The 21,903-nt window shown below is 43.0% G+C and overlaps 1 protein-coding gene across 14 annotated transcripts in view; it reads right to left on the bottom strand.

The window, feature by feature from the left end:
• The window catches only part of TJP1 (tight junction protein 1), a 730,896-nt gene that overhangs the window by 144,159 nt on the left and 564,834 nt on the right, over nt 1-21,903 (bottom strand). For all 14 annotated transcript variants that reach the window (XM_073618845.1, XM_073618846.1, XM_073618851.1 and 11 more), the window contains one exon: nt 20,372-20,428. In XM_073618845.1, coding sequence (XP_073474946.1) covers nt 20,372-20,428 — 57 coding nt within the window. The remainder of the gene's footprint in view (nt 1-20,371; nt 20,429-21,903) is intronic.

Raw genomic sequence — 21,903 nt, 5'->3', positions numbered from 1 at the left:
ACTGCTGAGGACCGGGGTAAAGTCATTTTCTCTGATGAATCCCCTCTGATTGTTTGGGGTATCTGGAAAAAACCTTGTCTGGAGAAGAAAAGGTGAGTGCTACCATCAGTCCATGTCAGGCCAACTATAAAGCATCCTGAGACTATTCATGTGTGGGGTTGCTTCTCAGCCAATGGAGTGGGCTCACTCACAATTTTGCCTAAGAACACAGCCATGAATAAAGAACAGTACAATAACACCCTCTGAAAGCAACTTCTCCTAACCACTCAAGAACTGTTTGGGGAGGAACAATGCCTTTTCCAGCATGATGGAGCACCTTGCCATAAGGCAAAAGTTATAACCAAGTGGCTTAGGGAACAAAACATCGAAATTTTGGGTACATAGCCAGGAAAATCCCCAGACCTTAATCCTGTTGAGAACTTGTGGTCATTCCTGAAGAGGTGGGTGAACAAAAAAAACCCCACAAATTATGACAAACTCCAAGCATTGATTAGGTAAGAATGGGCTGCCATCAGTCAGGATGTGGCCCAGAAGTTGAATGACAGCATGCAGAGGTCTTAAAAAAGAAGGGTCAACACTGCAAATATTGACTATTGGTTGTTAAGCCACTATATTATGATCATGCCAGCCCCTCTGTTAAATAACATTATGTGTCCCAGCGTCTGTGCTGTATAGAAAAAAATGCAGATTTATACCTTATATCAGAGAGTCTCCTGGCGCTTGCATGACTGGTTGGCTCTCTCCTCTTCCAGGCTGTCAACTACAGCGTGAGGAGCCGAGAACCCCCACTGACGTCAGCCGGGAAGGAGAGAGAGCTGAGCAGACATGTGAGCGCCGGGAGATGCTGCGATATAAAAGGTAGAAATCAGCATCTTTTTTATACAACACAGACACTGGGACACAATGTTATTTAACAGAGGAGATGTTATGATCATAATATAGTTATGATTGCAGCAGAAAGGGAGGGCTGAGGAGTGGACGGAGCTGACAGGCAGGGAGGGGAGGGAGAGAATGGGGGAGAGCATGAGGGGGAGCTGCAGCTGACGGAGGCATGTAAACTGACCAGTGTCAGGGCTCAGCAGCCTTGATTAACCATGGTCAGTTACAGGGAGACGGCAGAACCAAGCAGGATCAGCCAAGTATTTTAGGTTATACAAGGGGCCAAATTACACAGCACAAGCACTCTTATTCATGCTTTAAGGGAACAGGATCTATTTTTTTTTTTTTTTTTAGGGTAACAAACGCTTTAATGTAATTTCTACTAAAAGTTTTTGACACTTATGAAATGCTTGTAACTAAACTTCGGTACACCATAGTAACATCTGACAAAAAAAGATCTAAAAACACTGAAGCAGCAGACTTTGAGAAAATTAATATTTGTGTCATTCTCAAAATTTTTGGCCAGGGCCGTAGGCTTTTAAGGAGCTGCCACGTTTGGGTGAGCTTCAACCTTCCTCCCCTGAACACAGAAGAATTGCATTCAGGATAGGAACGTTTTGATTGCCGGCCGCAGGAAAATGCAGACTGCCGCAAAAATGTGCAGCGACTTTGCTGCGTTTTGCATTTTCCTATGGCTGCGGTAAATGTAGGCCAGTGTACATGAAGCCTAAACACAGGTACTTGCAGACACCACAAGTTGCCAGCAGGTCAGGACTGTCATGACTATTCCTATCCAATATAGTACACCACTCCACCCTCATCTGAGCTGCATAGACCTCTGTTTATCCCTTCTTTTTTCTACATAAAGTGACTGTGTTGAGTATAAAAATATAAATACCTAACTAACAAAACACTCCCCACTAGGTTCTAATAAACCCAGCCATCTACAATTCACGGGATAGAAATCTTACATACGTATAGACATTTTCTACCATCTTCTCCAACATTCCGCAGTATAATAAAAGGGTTTGTTGATGTCTAGACACTTAATTATGCTTCTCTGTGTTTATTCATTCAAAGCAATCTACAGTCAGGTACATCCATGTATTATTTATTGTGCAGAGGAAACTGTACAAACCGTTACCAAATAATTCCACCCAAAACTAATCCTATCATTTTAGAGGACAGGATAACTGGGAACCACATATGCACAGCAAAGGCTCTCCCACAAATCCCCCTTTGTATTGCAAAGTAACTTCATTGCTGTTACCGTGTGATTCCATCATAATGCATGTCAACCCACCGTGTTATATGTCCTCAGTGCGACAAAGGAAAGAGAATAAAATTAAAATACGTAGCAATGGCGGATCTCATTGCTGGGCAGGAATGTAAATTTAAAGTCAATCTGTCACTATAAAATGCAGTAAGCAGCAATGCTACAACTGAGAGACAGAACAGTTTCTAAATCAATGGTATATGTTCCTTATACATATTTATCACAGCTGTAGGGCGTATTTTTCTTTGGAAACTCAACTTGAAATAGTGACTAAGTATATTGAGAAATCTATCGCATGCAACTGTAAGTCAATTGTTAAAATTTGGGAAATGAATGGGCCTGTAGGAAAAAAAATAAGAAAGAGAGAGTTTAATTTTACAGTGCTATCTGCTTTGGAAAAAAATGTGAAAGCATAAGGATTTGAGTGACTTTGGCAAGGGCCAAATTGTGATAGCTTGACAACCGGATCAGAGAAACTCCAAAAATGTAGCTCTTGTGGGATGTTCCTGATCTACAGCGGTCAGGACTAGAGGTCGACCGATATGGGTTTTTCTCTGGCCGATGCCGATATTTAGAAATCGCGGTGGCCGATGGCCGATATATGATGCCGATTTTTTTGGGCCGATTTTTTTTTTTTTCCCCTTCATCTCATAAAATCTAACAGTTAGACCCTTTTCACACTGGGGCGTTTTTTTAGGCGCTTTTGGGCTAAAAATAGTGCCTGTAAAACGGCTCCCCTGCAGTCTCAGTGTGATATCCCGAGTGCTTTCACACTGAGGCGATGCGCTGGCAGGATGTTAAAAAAAAGTCCTGCAAGCGGCATCTTTGGAGCGGTGTATACCGCTCCTCCACCACTCCTGCCCATTGAAATGAATGCGCACCGCTGCCGAAGCGCCTGCAAAGCGTTTTGGCAGCAGCACTTCAGGAGTGCATTTAACCCCTTCCTCGGCCTCTAGCTGGGTTATAAGCGCCCCGCTAGCAGCCGAATAGCGCCGCTAAAATGACGGTAAAGCGCCGCTAAAACTAACAGCGTTTTACCGTCAACGCATGCCCGCTCCAGTGTGAAAGCAGCCTTAAGTAATAAGTGATACAGAAAATTTTTTACATTTAAACATTTATTGAACAAAACAAAAAAACAAACCTCCAATCAGTTCACTTGTATGTAGAATTTAGATTAAAAAAAAAAAAAAAAAAACTATATCTTAAATATTAAAAACACAAAAACAGGTAATCAAAACTTTTGGACGAAAAAAAATGGGCTAACTTTACTGCTTTTTTTTTTTTAAATTAGTGTATTTTTAAAAAAAAAATTGCGTTTGAAAGACCGCTGCGCAAATACCGTGTGACAAAAAATATTGCAACAACCGCTATTTTATTCCCTAGGGTCTCTGCTAAAAAAAATATATATAATGTTTGGGGGTTCTAAGTGATTTTCTAGCAGAAAATACAGGATTTTTACTTGTAAGCAATAAGTGTCAGAAAAGATTGAGTCTTTAAATGGTTAAACTGAGAAATTCTGGAGTTCAGTCTATTGATAAAAGAACTCAAAAAGATACAAATGTATCTTCTTATCAGACTTGGCAGGCTGCCCAAAGGAGGAGAGAAGATAACTTCAGACAACTTGCAATTGACTTCTATTACAGAAGTCATTTGCAAGTCCCGCTGAAGTTATAATCGGCTTTTTTTATCAGCACAATCGGCCGATGCCGATTAAGTAAAAAAAGCCAAATATCGGCCGATATATCGGTCGACCTCTAGTCAGGACCGTCCAAAAGTGGTCCACAGACGGAAAACCAGCAAACCGGCATGGGCGGTCAAGGCTTATTGATGTACGCAAGAGGGTTAAAACTGGCACACATAGGCACACATAGACCAATCCAATAAAGGAGCTACTGTAGCTCAAATTGCTGAAAAAGTTAAAACTGGTTCCAATAGAAAGGTGTCAGAACACACAAGGCACCACAGTTTGTGTATGGTGCTGTGCAGCCATAGACAAGTTAGAGTGAACATGTTGACCCGTGCCCACAGCTAAAGCACCTACAATGGGCACATGAGCATCAGAACTGGATCACGGAGCAATAGAAGGTGGCCTGGTCTGATGAATTACTGTATGTGTGTGTGCGTTACCCACCTGGGGAAGAGATGGCACCAGGATGCAGTATGGGAAATAGTTAAGCTGGCAGAGGCAGTATGATGCTTTGGTCAATGTTCTGCTAGGAACCTTGGGTCCTGCCAATGACGTGGATGTTACTTTGACATGTACCACCTACCTAAACATCGTTGCTGACCCAAGTACACTCCTTCATGGAAATGGTATTCCCCGGTGTCAGTGGTCTCCTTCAGTAGGATAATGTGCCTTGCCACACTGCAAAAACTGTTCAAGAATGGTTTGAAGACCACAAGTTTGAGGTGTTGACTTGGCCCCAAAATTCTCCAGATCTCAATCTAAATCGAGCATCTGTAGGATGTGCTGAAAAAACAAGTCTGATCCATGGGGGCCTCACCTTTGCAACTTACAGGACTTAAAGGATCTGGTGATAGGTACCACAGCATACATACAGAGGTCTAGTGGTGTCCATGCCTCGACGGGTCGGGGTTTAAATAGATATAAAACGAAGCTGGCCATACAGTGATCAAAATGTCCTGCCAGACAGGCTAAATTTTCAATCAATCAGTGTGTGGCCTCCACTCGACCAAAGCAAATTATTACATCTACTTTGGTTGAAGGGACATATCAGAAAATATTTCAACTATCAGCAGCCACTGTTAAGTGTATTCTGACAGCAGTGGGTACCACCGTCACAATACAATGTCCAGGCAGGTTGTTTGTGTGGATGGTGGAATCAGTTGCTTTTTTGTCGTTCAGCCCACTGGCTGAACAAAAGAAATATATCTGTGTATAGCCAGCCTTTAGACAAGCCATTTTCTGTAATACATTCACTACTCCTGTATGCCAAACCCTCCTGAAAAGTCAGATCTCAGGGTTTAAAATAAAACTTTTAGCAGCACTTTAGATAAACCACCATGCACCAGAGTATACTTGATGAACATTTGATGCTACAGAGAGGAAGATATTTGAGTACAGTTGAGAAACACTATAACATAAGGCCTCACAAGGTGCCAAAAACATACAATTTCTGTTCACTACTCTGTATTGCAAATCCCCAAAACTGAGGCGCAAACCCCCGGATTTCAACACTTGGCAACTTATCTAGATACTCCTGCAACTCACGGACTGATGCAAAGTTCTATCTGAGCACGAGGAGAAGATGGTATGTGCTGGCATCTAATAATTATCACAGGTTATACAGAAACCTACGTTGATAGGTTTGCATCAAATATGAAGTTTCTTAATCAGCCTCCACAGAAACCTATGCAGCGGTTATTTCTTCTAACCTATAGAATAAAATAGCCACAGTTTATCCAAGTGTAACAATGTACATTGCTGAAAAGGTTTTTAGTTTATTCATGTCATGAAAGAACAGGTCCACTTCTTACTTTTCTATGGCTGAATCCAGTGGATGAGCATACAAGCCAGTCAACTACCCTTCTTCATGAAAAGTCAACAATGGCAACCCCAATATTTCTCTAATGAAAGATCTATTTAGGGATCATTGAAGAACCATCCTAAAAGATATGTAGTCAAAGGGGGAGGGAGGTCTGAAAGAAATCAATTACTGACAGATTTATCCTTTAGACCAAGGGTCTCCAAAAACTTTCCAAAACAAAGGACCAGCTTTCTGTCCTTCCTTCAGACATTGAGGGGGCCAGACTGTGGTCGGTATGAGCAGAAAATGCCCTGGGAGCAAACAATGGGGAGACAATGGGGATACCGCCCCACAGACGGGAGGTATAGCGCCCCACCGCTGGCGTCTGTGGGGAGGTATAGCGCCCAGTGTGGATATAAATCAATGATGGAAATAAATAAAAATCTGATTTTTTTTATTTTTATCAAATTTATTTTAATAAAATGGTTTTGGAGTAAAAATCTGTCTAAAGATAGTTTTCTATTTAAGATGTAAAATAGGAAGAACCGCGCTAACACAAAAACATATAAGCAGCAGCATATAGTGCGATCACACCAAAATCTAGAGTCCTGTAAAAAGCTGCGCTAAAATTATTAAAAGTTCATATAAATGACATCAAGGGGATTTCTCCAAGTCCTTATTTCAAAGTGAAAACACCACCACCGTGCACTTCTAAGCAGTAGTGACAATCCACCCTAGTAGTAGAGCCTGCTTACCAGATGGCAAGCATAAAAGGGCAAGTGGCTTTAGCCTAGCCAAGGCCTTTTAGCTTGCTGACGCTCCCGGTGTTCCTATGGGGGGTAAATCTCCAGGCTCCCTTAGGTTATCCTCATGTCGCCATTCAACACGAAAAACCCGGATGACTGGTGCGATGTCTGTGTTCCAGATCTTCTTTTTCTTTTTCGTGTTGAATGGCGACATGAGGATAACCTAAGGGAGCCTGGAGATTTACCCCCCATAGGAACACCGGGAGCGTCAGCAAGCTAAAAGGCCTTGGCTAGGCTAAAGCCACTTGCCCTTTTATGCTTGCCATCTGGTAAGCAGGCTCTACTACTAGGGTGGATTGTCACTACTGCTTAGAAGTGCACGGTGGTGGTGTTTTCACTTTGAAATAAGGACTTGGAGAAATCCCCTTGATGTCATTTATATGAACTTTTAATAATTTTAGCGCAGCTTTTTACAGGTTTCTATTTAAGATACATTAATAATTTTGTTTATTCAGCATGCAATTTAGCTTAGTTATGTAGCATGAGGCTGTATATTCTGCAATATTTACATTTTTGGTAAACTCATTCAATGAATCCAAGCTCTGCAAGCTCAGATAACATGCACTTCAGGAATATTCCTTTATCCTATTGTTTTGTATACCTATGGGGGTTATTTACGAAAGGCAAACCCACTTTGCACTATAAGTGCACTGAAAGTGCCCTTGGAAGTGCAGTCGCTGTAAATCTGAGGGGAAGATCTGAAATGAAGGGAAGCTCTGCTGATTTTATCATCCAAAATCATGTGCAAGGTAAAATGCTGTTTTTTTTTTTTTTATTTTTTTTGCATGTCCCCCTCAGATCTACAGCGATTGCACTTCCAAGCGCATTTTTGGTGCAAAGTGGATTTTCCTTTAGTAAATAACTACTATGTACACTACAAACTATATGATTGAATTGGTTCTGATATCGCTGTTTTACTAACCTGACAGCTTATTATTCTAAATAGGAAACCTTAATTTTGTTTGCAAATATTAAAGATTCTAACTACCATCAAAAATAAGTTCTTACATTTAAAGCGTACCTGTCATTTCAGATCCATCGTGGCAGCGCCTGTTAGTGGGCATCCACGTCCCTCACCTTGTTGTGTCACTGTCGCATCACCATTTAGTGAATGGGACTGTTGGTGAGTCAACAGCGGGTCAGAGGAGGAGCCTCTGCAGAACAGAGATGACAGTTGCTTTTTGAAAAATTTTATTTAAATCGAGTTGATGTAAATTAAGCCTTTTTACTAGTGATTTAAAATCGACTTGATTTAAATCAAATCCACCCTGATGGTGCCCCACCGCTGGCGTCAGTGGCAGGAATAATGCCGCACCTGGTTCCCAGGCCGCAGTTGGGAGACCTATGCTTTAATCCAAGGACTGCTTACCAATACACAGAGTCAAGCCTGCCACTGTAGCCATGCTTCCATTTCCAAATTAGAGCAATAAGAACAAAAGCAAGCCACATCACGTAAGCTGGACATAAAAAACAAAGATCTACTAGTTTGTTTTTTTTTTTGTTTTTTTTAAACTGCTTTTTGGAAAGTAGCACTAGAATTAAATGAAATGTTGCCATTATAAATCATGTCTCTTCAATTAATTACACTCATCTTTTATTTTCACTAGCCACTATTCTCTAATTACTTCAATATACACAAAAATTAACTAAAAGCAGTTGATGGGAAAAAAAAAAAAAGAAAAATCTCTCAACAGCTCATTTGCCAAGTGTCCAAAAATACTAGCAATATTTGTGTAAAAAGTCATTGATTTAACTCCACTCTGCAGACCAGCAAACACACCGATGAGGCTTATAAAACGATCTGGCAATAGTTCACACAATACAAATTGTAGATTCTAAATATTGACATGTGCAATAAAAAGGTCCATTGTTCTTACTGCAAGAGCCTGGCATCACCGCTTGTTTACAAGCACAGCTGTGGCATATTAGGCACATTCTCTGTGACAAGCTACCACTCTGTGCAAGTCCTTCTTCATTTAAATAATGAATTTATAGCAAAAAGAGTATATAAATCAGCCTTTCCCCACACAGAGGAACCTTTGAAATAATTTTCCAGTCTCAGGGAACCCCTGATAAAATGACTATATCAAAAAAAAAAAAAAAAAAACCTCATGATACATTAGTGCGATGGTCAGTGGGAAGAATGCTCCTTACACTTGTGGACATTGGGAAGACTTACCCTCTTAAGCAGTCCATACACTGTACAAATTGCTTTCCTGCCACCATGGGTCGATGGGGCTTAATTCCCCCATAAACACAGACAGTGCTGACAGAGGAATCCCTCCTGCCGTGTCATTGTATTCTCCCAGCGGAGGAAGCCGTCCTTGTCGGTTGAAGACAACGATTGTTAGCGGAAATCTTCCCAACAGAACAGACCATAGTAAAATCCTGGCAGAGGTTCTAATGCATCTCCACTCTAAGCAAGAAATACCAACTGTCCTGGATTCTACATTGCTCATGACTTCCAGTTAGGAACCATCAGCACCAATTTCCTACAGACAGAACCCAGGCCCTTGGCAATGTTTGCACACTCTGAGGTGCACAAACACTTCCTTAAAACTTCACTCAAGCGAGTTTCATGTGCGGACAGACGTGATTGTCAAATTCCATCCGTTACACATCCACAGGTAACAGCACTGACAGTGCAGCACATGGCAAGCTTCCCAAAGGCGACCTGCTATTCTCTACAAGTGTACAGGAATGTGTAGCACTGGCTACAGCATTACAGGTGTCAATATTTGCTAATAAAAGCAGCAGAGGGTAAAGGGCAATTCTACTAAAAGTGTGGGAAGGGATGTCAGAACAGATCGGGGTTGCTGGGGAGATGGATCTTCTGGCTGTAACCCATTTCTCTGTGTGGCTTTCCAACAATCGGTGCAGTGAGTTGCTTTGGACATAGTATTCAAATCATTGTCTGGCCCAGTAAAGCCATAAAAATTCCAAAGCAGAGCTTGCAAAATTATCATCAAATCTCACCATGAGTGCAGCAAAAACCTTACATATGCAAAAGTGGAGTGATAAGTGTCTCGGTAGCGTGCTTTAACATGCTCTATCAATATCCACAAAATATGAAATCCTGTAGTCCACAGTCACTATGACCAATTAATATGCATATCTAAGCATATGGAAATGTGGACTGTTAGGCCGTATTCACATGGGCGTACTGATCTGTGTGAAGGGAAGTCTGTCTGCATCTTGATCTGTGCATCAGACCCAGTGAAGGACCCAGGTCCATACAGCCGGGCACTTGTTGATTTGAGCAGGCGCTTCCTGGGTGGGTGAAGGCGGCCCTTCACATAGGTGTACGAACTGGTACACCCGTGTCAATGAGGTCAAAAATATCATCAGAAATTGGTGTAGGGAGGAATAATCAACACTATTAAGACATTCATAAAAGTGCTATAAACATAGTTAAAGCAGATCTTCAATGTATCTGAGCACCAAAAACACAATTTTATTCATTTCCAACATTGAAAGCAAACTCCTCCATCCATCAATGTCTCTATGCTTTATTTTGTTGAGAAATCACTTCGAAAAACACTGCACTAGCATTTCTGGCCGTGGACATCTTGATTCATGTAGCATTTACTCCCTGAAATTCCTCTGCCCTTAGCTCAAGCATGCATGCAGGAGGGTGTGCTTAGCTGAGAAAACCCCTCCTGAAGACTCCTGGGATGTATGACATCATTTGCCTAGGCATCAAAGCCAGGAAGTAACTGAAGAAATGTAAGTTTAAAACAAGCATCATATGCCTTTCTATCCATTTACGAATGCTGGCAGCATGATTACAAATAATCAATGCTGATTGGGAGAGTGAAGTTCTGCATTAAAATTACTTTAAATTTTTTTTTTTAAATGTTTAAAATGTAATTTTAAAAATATTTTAAAATGCTGAATCCTTACATATTCTTAAAAATGAAGGCATAAAAAAGGAATGTGCCTGTGCCATCACAACCATTTTCCAAATTATGTTTTGGTAAAGCAGGGCAGAAATAACCTAACCGATAACAAACACAGTCCTACCATTTCAGGTGCTTTTTAGGCCTCATACACACTGTATGCTATTGATGCTTTCTTTCATCTACAGGAGTTTACCAGAAAAAGATAAACAAATTCTGCGCTGCTCACAACATTAGCAGCTAACACACCACATGGAAAAAATGGTAAGCAAAAACTAGTAAATAAAAGCGTAGCGCTAAAGGTTAAGATGCACAGTACAAACCATGCAAAAAGTAAATAGAAAAATGATCACTGAGAGAGCCACATACATTTCATGAGTAGATTAATGTCCACAATCAATATCAGTAACACATACATAACATGCCCAAACGTGATAGTGTGCATAAGTGAAAAACACAATCTATGTTGTTGTGATAAACAAAAAGTCCATAAATGATGGGATGATGAATCTGTACACCATGAGACACCAAAAAAATCTTGAGAAGGTGAATATGTACTTGTGAAGGAACCACCACCGAATATAGGGAGGCTTACCAAATGGTTTGAACACACTAGGGCATACGCACTGTGTGTCAAACAGGCTTGCTTTTACATCAAATGGACCCTCGTATGGTACCGTCAAGGTGATGCATATAAATGACAGCCAAATGGAATCTTGGAGGATGTGATGCCAGGAGTGGACCCACGCTCAAAGTTCCACGGGCAGTTGCAGAGTACCAAAGAGGAAACAGAAATTGACCATAGCGTAATTCCATAAAATAAAACACATTTATTAAGAATACGAAACCGCTCACATGGATATGTATAAAACAGCGCTGATTAAAATCGAAAAAGGCAGCAGTGGGGATCGTCCAGACGTGTTTCGTCTACAAAGGTCATCATCTGGGGTGTCCTTCCACTGCTGCTAATCCCATATTTATAGACAATATGACCCTCAACATGAGAGTCAAGCCCACAGCCATTGCGGTGTGTATAGAGCTTACTTACGGTGTATTCAAGATGGCGCTCTAGCGTGCGTTCCACAACACTACGCTGGGTAGTGTGAAAGTGCGTTCCACACAGTCCCCGATGCGTCATCCAATAGAAAAAGCCCTGGGTGAGGGGCGAGGCAATCTACGTGGGTGTAACTAACACGTACCGGCAGCGGAGTGCAAGACAACATCCGACATCACTCAAGGGACTCGGACATGCGCATTGTTACCAAACAGCAACGCACTAAAAGAAAGCAAGTGCACAGCGTGCGTCACATGTCATCACTCACTCTGGGGTACAGGTGACCGGGTACAGCAAGCAGGGAGGGACAAACACTCTCTCCGTGATGTGCGTAGTAAGACCCGAAGTATAAACCTATGAGACGACACTTGAGTGACTACTTGTGTAGAATACCTATAACCAGAAGAGGGAATTTAATATTTATGAAAGAATGTATAAAATGTGAAATGTTACTGTGTGAATAAAGTACAGAGGAAATATCCCCGTTGGTGTCATAGTAGAAACTAAGAATGAAATGTAAATATTTATGAATTCCGAACTGTGCTCAGAATAGTCCCCTCTAATAATGATTGGGATCAAAAAGACTATAATGATAAAATGGATAAATAAAAAGGCATGGAAATTCCATATAAGTAAATGAATAAAAATTTGTGAAAATTAATAAATATTCGAATGGGAATTGTATGTGCCCAACACAAAAGTGTGTAAAAATAGTGGCAATTTAAAAACACCTGCAAACAATCAAAGGATGCAAGAGAATAAATACACCGCTCATGAGATGGACTCTCATGTGGGGTTACATATATAATGGCGTCTCGTGGTGTACAGATTCATCATCCCATCATTTATGGACTTGTTTATCGCAACAACATAGATTGTGTTTTTTCACTTATGCAAACTATCACGTTTGGGCATGTTATGTATGCGTTACTGATATTGATTGTGGCCCTCTCAGTGATCATTTTTCAATTTACTTTTTGCATGGTTTGTACTGTGCATCTTAATCTTTAGCGCTACACTACAGTAAAATGCTGCATTTTGCATGGGTGTTAATGCGCGTTCCCATACCCGGTGTTAATACATTCGGTTGCCCAGAATTCTGTCTATTAGAATGCATTCTGCCTCAACTCCCCTGCCACTAAACTCCTGATACACCCTATAGTGTGCATGGACACATAGGTTAACACAAAGGGGAGGTTACAGGCAGAGAAAAAAAAAGCTCAAACGCCTTTTCTGGATGAACATTTATTAAAATTATTATGTTGTACTAAAATGAAATGATACTTATATATTCCTCTTCTCTTTGTAGAAATCTTATACCCATCTTGAGTCAATAACAGAAAACCTCTGAAGAGGGACTTTGTAGTCCGTAACATATAAGGTGTTATTTACAGTGTATTGATCGTCGCCAGTCCTTTGCACAGGATGGTGCTTTTCTACACAACTGTATCAATTTGGGTATCATACATTGTATATATTGTCTGCACATGTATACTTTTGTTATGATTTAATAAAATTCATATTTTTATACTACGGACTTTATCTCGCTATTAACGACCCTTAGGGGTTTTTCTTTGTACCTTAGGTACTAGGTGTGTTTTTTCTTTGCTTGTTATATTGGGTCAGACAGATAAAGCCATCAATCACACCCCTCCCATCATTTTTTTAAACGCCTGAAGAAGCAGCTTTTTTGAGCTGCAGTGTGCATGAGGCCTTGTACAAGAGCTCCTTCACTATTTAAATCCCCGGTGCCCAACCTACACCCCTTTGATATAGGATTTGCAACCCTCGGACCTCAGCAGTCTGTAGTGGGAACATTGATAAAGGTAATAGCATTGGTCTCTACTAGCCCCATGTAACATGTTCCCAGGTTCATATTGTCTTCTGCAGCATATCCTCAGCCAAAAATGTAGGCTATCCACACTCTCTGACCCTCACTTCATACCTAATGAGGGAAATAGCTCACAGTCATTTCAACTATTACATAAGTTGAACAACATGAGTGGCCCTTTGGTGATGTTAGGGGCCACATTTGAGGCCTTCTTTAGTGCATAGGTGGACCACCACTGATCTAGATATTCAGCTACAACCATCATAACTGCATATAGGAAGGCATCATCTAGTGCCAGTTTTATTTAGCACTACTTATCGTAAAATATTCATTTAAAGTAAGGTTGGCCATAGATGGTCCGAATCGTGCGGCCAGGCTGAATGTACCAAGTTGCTCGATCGTTCAACTTGGGTACAACCAGCTTGCTGGATTCACTTGAGATTATCACTAGTGGCTGCTATAGTCACTAGCAATTATCACTGTCTTCTCCCAGCGGGGAGGGGGGGTTGGGCCTACATTTGCAAGATGATGGCGTCTCTAATGTTCAAATCACTCAGTCACAAGGTTTGTTCACATGGGCAGCCAGGCAGTGGTAAAAGCGGGCAGTTGAGCTTCAGTTTTACCACCCACCTAAACATAGAAATAGAACCACTCAGGGATGTACACTACACATGCTTTGGCAAAGATTAAAGGGCATGTCGCATTTGGCAGATGGGACTGTCCCCAAAACATGATCCATGCAAGTGAATAGGGCCACAGTGCAAACATGTGCACTGCATGCAGTAGCGGCACAGTGGGTTGGCATTTTGAGAGTTAAAACCGGCAACATCAACTCCTCAAATCCTGTCAAACACTTGCTGAAAAGCACACCAACAAACAAGCCCATATTCTCCTGAACAATATTAGAGACTATCACTAGGAAAAACAAAAATCCGCTGACAGAAAAGCGCTTTCTTATAATCCTGAAAGGGATCCTGACAGGGAGTTAGAAAAACACCATCACCAGTACCTGCTAAAAAAAAAAAAAGACAGCTTTATGCGCATACACACAAGCGGACTTTCCGGTGGACAATTCGATGGTATGTGGGCTCCAGCAGACTTTTTTTCCCCAAAAGTCCGACAGACCTAGAAATAAAACATGTTTCAAATCTGTCCGACGGACGCGAGTCCGGTGGAAAAGTCCGCTCGTCTGTATGCTAATCCGACCAACTAAAACCGATGCTAGGGCAGCTATTGGCTACTGGCTATGAACTTCCTTATTTTAGTCCGGTCGTACCTCATCACGTACGAATCTGTCGGACTTTGGTGTGATCGTGTGTAGGCAAGTCCGTTCATTTGAAAGTCCGGCGGACCTATGCTGCAAAGTCCCTCGGAAAGACTGTCGGACCTAGTCCGTCGAAAAGTATGCCCGTGTGTACGCGGCATTACACCTGTGTCCGGCAACCTGTCTGCTGAAACTTCACACTGAGCAGAGCTCCCAGAACGGACCCTATAGGACTCCTCCGGCTCCTGAATAGCGGGTACCTGCTGGCTACTGTGGCTTCTCCTGCTGTCACTGCAGAACACCATAGTGATGTAGGGGCATCAAGAGGAACCACAGCAGCCAGCATTGTCCTGACTTCTCCACACACCCGAATGCATGGTACAAGACCAGTGCCAGGCAGATGGGCCACCTACATCATTAGGCATCACTGCCAGTATTTATACCGGGACAGGATGACATGTAGCTCCTGCCAGTCCTCCCCTCTACATTCCTATTGGCTGCCTCACCCACAGGAAATGTTCAGCAGGCAGGACAGAGCGGCAAGTTCCAGCCCCACCAGGAAGCGTTGGAGCTTTTCCTGTCAGGACAGGCCAACATTTAGCTAAAGCAGGAGCTACTAAAAGCTGCAGCAGCTATGTGCCGGCATCTCTGGGTGCTGAAGGCTGGGGTCACACCTATGTGAATTGGATGTGGGTTTCTTCGCATCCAATTCGCATGACAGGAGATTGTGACCAGCTCGCTATGGAGCCGGTTCACATATCTCCGTTGAGGCTGTGGAGCGGCTTACACAGGAACGCTGTGCGTCCTTTTTCTCCGTTTCAGGGCCAAATTCAGGAAACAAACAATTTGGCCCGGATTCGTCCCTGAAAACGGAGAACAGGGATGCACCAGACCCCTGCTGCGAGCCACATCCTTCAGAGGTGTAAACCCAGCCTTATACCTGGTAGCAGTTTATTTATTTATTTTAATGACAAACTCTCTTTGAATCCGAGAAAAAAAAATAAAATCATCAATGTACATAAATAGAATACTATAAAAAAGACAAACCGTGCTAAATAAACTAAATGAACAAACAGGAGCAACTCGGCTGTAAGATACATACAGTGAATATAAAAAGGAAAAAAAGAGGAGCTGCACTAATAGTAACTATATAAAAATAAATACCAAAATAAATGAAGAAAATAAATTTTATAGTGAGCAAAATAAATAAATAAATACCAGAAATTAGAAAAGTGCAAATCTGTGAATCATGCCGCGTACACACGAGCGGACTTTTCGACCGGACTATCTGACAGACTTTCCCAACGAACGGACTTGCTTACACACAATCACACCAAAGTCCGACAGATTCGTACGTGATGACGTACGACTGGACTAAAATAAAGAAGTTGATAGCCAGAAGCCAATAGCTGCCCTACAATAAAGAAGTTGATAGCCAGTAGCCAATAGCTGCCCTAGACTTTTCTATAGGAACTGGGTCCAGTGGAGTTCCGACGTAAAGATTTGAAACATGTTCCAAATCTAAAGTCCGTCAGATTTTCGACCGAAAAAGTCCGCTGCAGGTCCGATGAAGCCCACATACGGTCGAATTGTCCGTCGGACCAGTCCGGACGTGTGTAAGCGGCATCGCTCGTCAAACTAAATGAATCGCTTTTCAGAGTCCTCTCAAGGTGTCAGTGACTCACAAACACGGTAAATCCCTCCACCACATAGATTTCACAGGTACCAGATAGCAAGCGGTGTATCGCTTGTGGCTAATTACCCAGCCTGGGCCTTGATCACCGGTCAGATTCAGATGACAGCTCACATCCGAGAAAACCTCCTATGATGGAGCAGGACGGATGGTCTAGGACTAAGCAAATCCAAAGGGGCCAATCTCGTTCAGAGAGGGGACTCAAAGTAATTCACAGATTTGCACTTTTCTCATTTCTGGTGTTTTTTGCTCATCATCAAATTTCTTATTTTCTTAATTTATTTTCATAAAAAGAATACGCTTTCAGACTGGAGAAATCAATATACTATGTTTAGGAGCCCCATAAAATATATTTTTAAACTGTAAGAGCATGTCCACACCAGCAAACTGCACTGATCATACAGCCCACTGTCCACACCAGAAAACTGCACTGATCATACGGCCCACTGTCCACACCAGAAAACTGCACTGATCATACGGCCCACTGTCCACACCAGAAAACTGCACTGATCATACGGCCCACTGTCCACACCAGCAAACTGCACTGATCATACGGCCCACTGTCCACACCAGCAAACTGCACTGATCATACGGCCCACTGTCCACACCAGCAAATTGCACTGATCATACAGCCCACTGTCCATACCAGCAAACTGCACTGATCATACGGCCCACTGTCCACACCAGCAAACTGCACTGATCATACTGCCCACTGTCCACACCAGCAAACTGCACTGATCATACAGCCCACTGTCCACACCAGCAAACTGCACTGATCATACAGCCCACTGTCCACACCAGCAAACTGCACTGATCATACAGCCCACTGTCCACACCAGCAAACTGCACTGATCATACAGCCCACACCAGCAAACTGCACTGATCATACAGCCCACACCAGCAAACTGCACTGATCATACAGCCCACACCAGCAAACTGCACTGATCATACAGCCCACACCAGCAAACTGCACTGATCATACAGCCCACTGTCCACACCAGCAAACTGCACTGATCATACGGCCCACTGTCCACACCAGAAAACTGCACTGATCATACGGCCCACTGTCCACACCAGAAAACTGCACTGATCATACGGCCCACTGTCCACACCAGAAAACTGCACTGATCATACGGCCCACTGTCCACACCAGAAAACTGCACTGATCATACAGCTCGCTGTCCATGCCAGCAAGTCCCGCTGTCCACACCAGAAAACTGCACTAATCATACAGCCCACTGTCCACACCAGAAAACTGCACTGATCATACGGCCCACTGTCCACACCAGAAAACTGCACTGATCACATGGCTAACTGTCCACACCAGAAAACTGCACCGATCATACGGCCCACTGTCCACACCAGCAAACTGCACTGATCATACAGCTCGCTGTCCATGCCAGCAAGTCCCGCTGTCCACACCAGAAAACTGCACTGATCATATGGCTTGCTGACATGTGCTGGGTGGCAATGCAATGCCGTAGTTTGCGTCACAACTCACTGCATGTAGCTCTTTGTCAGCACACACACCACTGTAATGATGGTGTGAACTGCCCTCATAGTGAACAAGGCAAGGCTGCCCAGCGCAGTTCCAGTGAACCTAGCGTGTACGAACAAAAGTTTGCGAGTGCAACTTATCTAAGGTACCATTCAGGCCCTATTCATGTTTCACATAGCGGGAACTCCTGTTGCCGCTCTCAATTTTGTGTGGGTGATTTTCACAGGATTCTGCGTGTCATGCATAGGGCATTTACTTCAATGGGCTGCCCTATTCGCGTTTGTCACCCAAAAGAAGCTCCTGCCCCTTTTTGTGTGACAAGCATAGCATTTTGCTATGATTGCAGTGTGATTCTGTTGCATGATAATCGTGGCAAAATTGCACCACATTTGGGGTGCCATTTAGCATGAATGGCACCCAGACCTGCGTTGTGCAATGATTACCATGCGCTTTGGATACGCGGGCGGAATTGCGGCGATTCTGCCCGTGATTCTAAATCACCAATTGTGAATGGGGCCTTAGCATTTTACCAACTTCCAGTGTATAACTTCAAGCGGAGTTCCACCGCCCCCCAGCAAAAAGAGTAAAGTCAGCAGCTGCACACACTGTAGCTGCTGACTTTTAATATTAGAACACTTAACTGTCCTGGAATCCACCAGTCAATGTTTACATCGGCTCTCAGGTGCTGCCTTTCGGCTTCACAGCCAGTTCCTTCCCTACTGCGCATGCTTGAAGCGCGCTGCACTTTCTGAATGGCCCAGCGGCGGAGGACGGAGGAGGTGGGCCGAACTTTCGAGTGATCTCGCCACGGTGGGATCTCTCGAAAGTGGAGACGGGTACCTGTCAAAAACAGGTACCCGCTCCCCCCCCAAAAGGTGCCGGGGGAAAGGGAGGCAGATAAGCAGAGCTTCCACTTTTGGGTGGCTCTCTGCTTTCAAGTCTTCCAAAGCTGGCCTTAGAGGTAGAATTTTGTTAGCTAATAATCATTTTCAGAACGTCTGTTCAATTATCTTCAGAGGACGATTTGATAATCGCTTTCCACCAGAGTAAGTAAATACACTCACTCTCTCTCCCCTCCCCCCCCCCCCCACCCGGCCATGTTTTCACAGCAAGCTTCTCCCCCCCGATCCCATTTACAATCTAGAAAAAAACACAGATATGTGGGGATCCATGTGGCCACAGCATCCATTCACAGTGTTCTGTGAATGGGAAAACTACAAGTCCCGACATCCTTTGCTGCTGCCAGCTTTAAGTTCTCAATGAACTATCACAACACTGTTGATCGCTGTAGTTCATTGATTCTGTCACTGTGTAACTGCCTGACCGTATCGGAGGTACAGGCAGACAGCTACACAGACAGCCTGTAGGAGCATGGCATTATACCCACGATCTGCGACTGTGGGTGCAACGCTTTACATGTCCCAGACATAAAAGAAATATTCAAAATCACCCAAATCCAAGAAGGCAGATTGGAACGGTCAGACAATCGATTTTTACACTTTCTTGTCCAAGCATGCAAATTAAATTCTACAGCTGTAAAGCCAATAATAAGAATTGCATGTTTTCAAAAACACCACAATGTAGACCAATGCAGGTAGCTATAGACTGTTTAAACAGACAACATACATGCAGTAAAAGACTTAAAAAAAAAAATAAAAAAAAAGGAAGAAGAAGGAGGAAAAGCTGCAGACAAGTTCTAAAATAAAACAGTGCAGAGAAATCTGAGAAAATGTAAAACTACAACACGAGTGCATTGTCGTCTATGGGATGATGCACACAGCTGTATATAGATTTTTAATGCAGCAATGTGTTCAGAGCCGTAAAACACAAAATAATAAAATAGAACACATTATATGCGGGTGTATACAGGTACATTAGATCACTGGTAGATAGCGGAGGAGGCAGCGGGAAGAATTTTAAGCTTTGTGTATGCAGGCATAGAATTCTTCACCCTCTTCTAGCTGCCAGTGTTGTGATTTCCACATGTACTGAACACTTGTATGTACTTATCAATTCATACACATGCAAACTGCTGCATTTAAATGTAAATAGTCCTAGTGTTATTTATGTAAATGTATAAGAATGCTCAGAGACAGTCACTTACCCCAGATTGACAGTGGCCCTAATCACCACCTGTCAAATCAGGATGAGTGGTTGTGTCCCCATACAATTACATGGATTGCCTGCATGCAGAACCTGGCAGCCGTAGTCCATAAAGGGGCTCTGTGCAGGCAGCCAATGAAAGTGTCATTTGACTGGTGGGTGGAGAGCAACCCCAAACACAGGCAGCGGGCACTGCCACTCACCTGCACTGGTACACCTGTCCAAATGGGCTGAGTGGCTGTGTCCCCATACACTTACATAGGCTGCCTGCATGTACACGGCTGATTCACCGACTACAGACCTCAGCACCTGTGTGAATGAGGACTGTCTAGTCCCCCACTTTACAAAACACAGCAAATATATCCAAGAATCCAATACCAAGCAGAGCCAAGCCTGACTTCCCAGGACTGCACACAACAAAGTGACAACAATGAGTTCAAAGTTTACAACTAATTGTGACAAAAGGAAAATGACAAAACTGATTTCCTTCTCCTCGGCTTCCTGACATCTGGCTTTTGTCTATTGTTCCCAGCGGCGGCCCGTATCCTGAGCTACACACAGGGAATGGATGGTGACTTACCCTGTGGAGAGTGACTGTCTGCTGCTCCCATATCGCCGTCTCTTCCATCACCGTATTCTGAGGAGATACAAAGACAACACACAGCCGTTATATATACAGCAGGCAGGGGGTGAGGAGTACATATAGGAGAGGAGTATGCACAGCAGTCAGGGGGTGAGGGGTATACACAGCAGAGCAGAGGAGAAGAGAAGAGTATACAGAGCAGAGGAGAAGAGAAGAGTATAGAGAGCAGAGCAGAAGAGAAGGGTATACAGAGCAGAGCAGAAGAGAAGGGTATACAGAGCAGAGCAGAAGAGAAGGGTATACAGAGCAGAGGAGAAGGGAAGGGTATACAGAGCAGAGGAGAAGAGAAGGGTATACAGAGCAGAGGAGAAGAGAAGGGTATACAGAGGAGAAGAGAAGGGAAGGGTATACAGAGCAGAGGAGAAGGGTATACAGAGCAGAGGAGAAGGGTATACAGAGCAGAGGAGAAGGGTATACAGAGCAGAGGAGAAGGGTATACAGAGCAGAAGAGAAGAGTATACAGAGCAAAAGAGAAGAGTATACAGAGCAAAAGAGAAGAGTATACAGAGCAAAAGAGAAGAGTATACAGAGCAAAAGAGAAGAGTATACAGAGCAAAAGAGAAGAGTATACAGAGCAAAAGAGAAGGGTATACAGAGCAGAAGAGAAGGGTATACAGAGCAGAAGAGAAGGGTATACAGAGCAGAAGAGAAGAGTATACAGAGCAAAAGAGAAGAGTATACAGAGCAAAAGAGAAGAGTATACAGAGCAAAAGAGAAGAGTATACAGAGCAAAAGAGAAGAGTATACAGAGCAAAAGAGAAGAGTATACAGAGCAGAAGAGAAGGGTATACAGAGCAGAAGAGAAGGGTATACAGAGCAGAAGAGAAGAGTATACAGAGCAGAAGAGAAGAGTATACAGAGCAAAAGAGAAGAGTATACAGAGCAAAAGAGAAGGGTATACAGAGCAGAAGAGAAGGGTATACAGAGCAGAAGAGAAGGGTATACAGAGCAGAAGAGAAGGGTATACAGAGCAGAAGAGAAGGGTATACAGAGCAGAAGAGAAGGGTATACAGAGCAAAAGAGAAGAGTATACAGAGCAAAAGAGAAGAGTATACAGAGCAAAAGAGAAGAGTATACAGAGCAAAAGAGAAGAGTATACAGAGCAGAAGAGAAGGGTATACAGAGCAGAGGAGAAGGGTATACAGAGCAGAAGAGAAGGGTATACAGAGCAAAAGAGAAGAGTATACAGAGCAAAAGAGAAGAGTATACAGAGCAGAAGAGAAGGGTATACAGAGCAGAGGAGAAGGGTATACAGAGCAGAAGAGAAGGGTATACAGAGCAAAAGAGAAGAGTATACAGAGCAAAAGAGAAGAGTATACAGAGCAGAAGAGAAGAGTATACAGAGCAAAAGAGAAGAGTATACAGAGCAGAAGAGAAGGGTATACAGAGCAGAGGAGAAGGGTATACAGAGCAGAAGAGAAGGGTATACAGAGCAAAAGAGAAGAGTATACAGAGCAAAAGAGAAGAGT

This window comes from Aquarana catesbeiana, linkage group LG03, assembly GCF_042186555.1.
Source record: "Aquarana catesbeiana isolate 2022-GZ linkage group LG03, ASM4218655v1, whole genome shotgun sequence".
Classification (NCBI taxonomy): Eukaryota; Metazoa; Chordata; class Amphibia; order Anura; family Ranidae; genus Aquarana; species Aquarana catesbeiana.
Note: the sequence above shows the minus strand (reverse complement) of the source record. Positions and strands in the feature narration are given on the sequence as shown.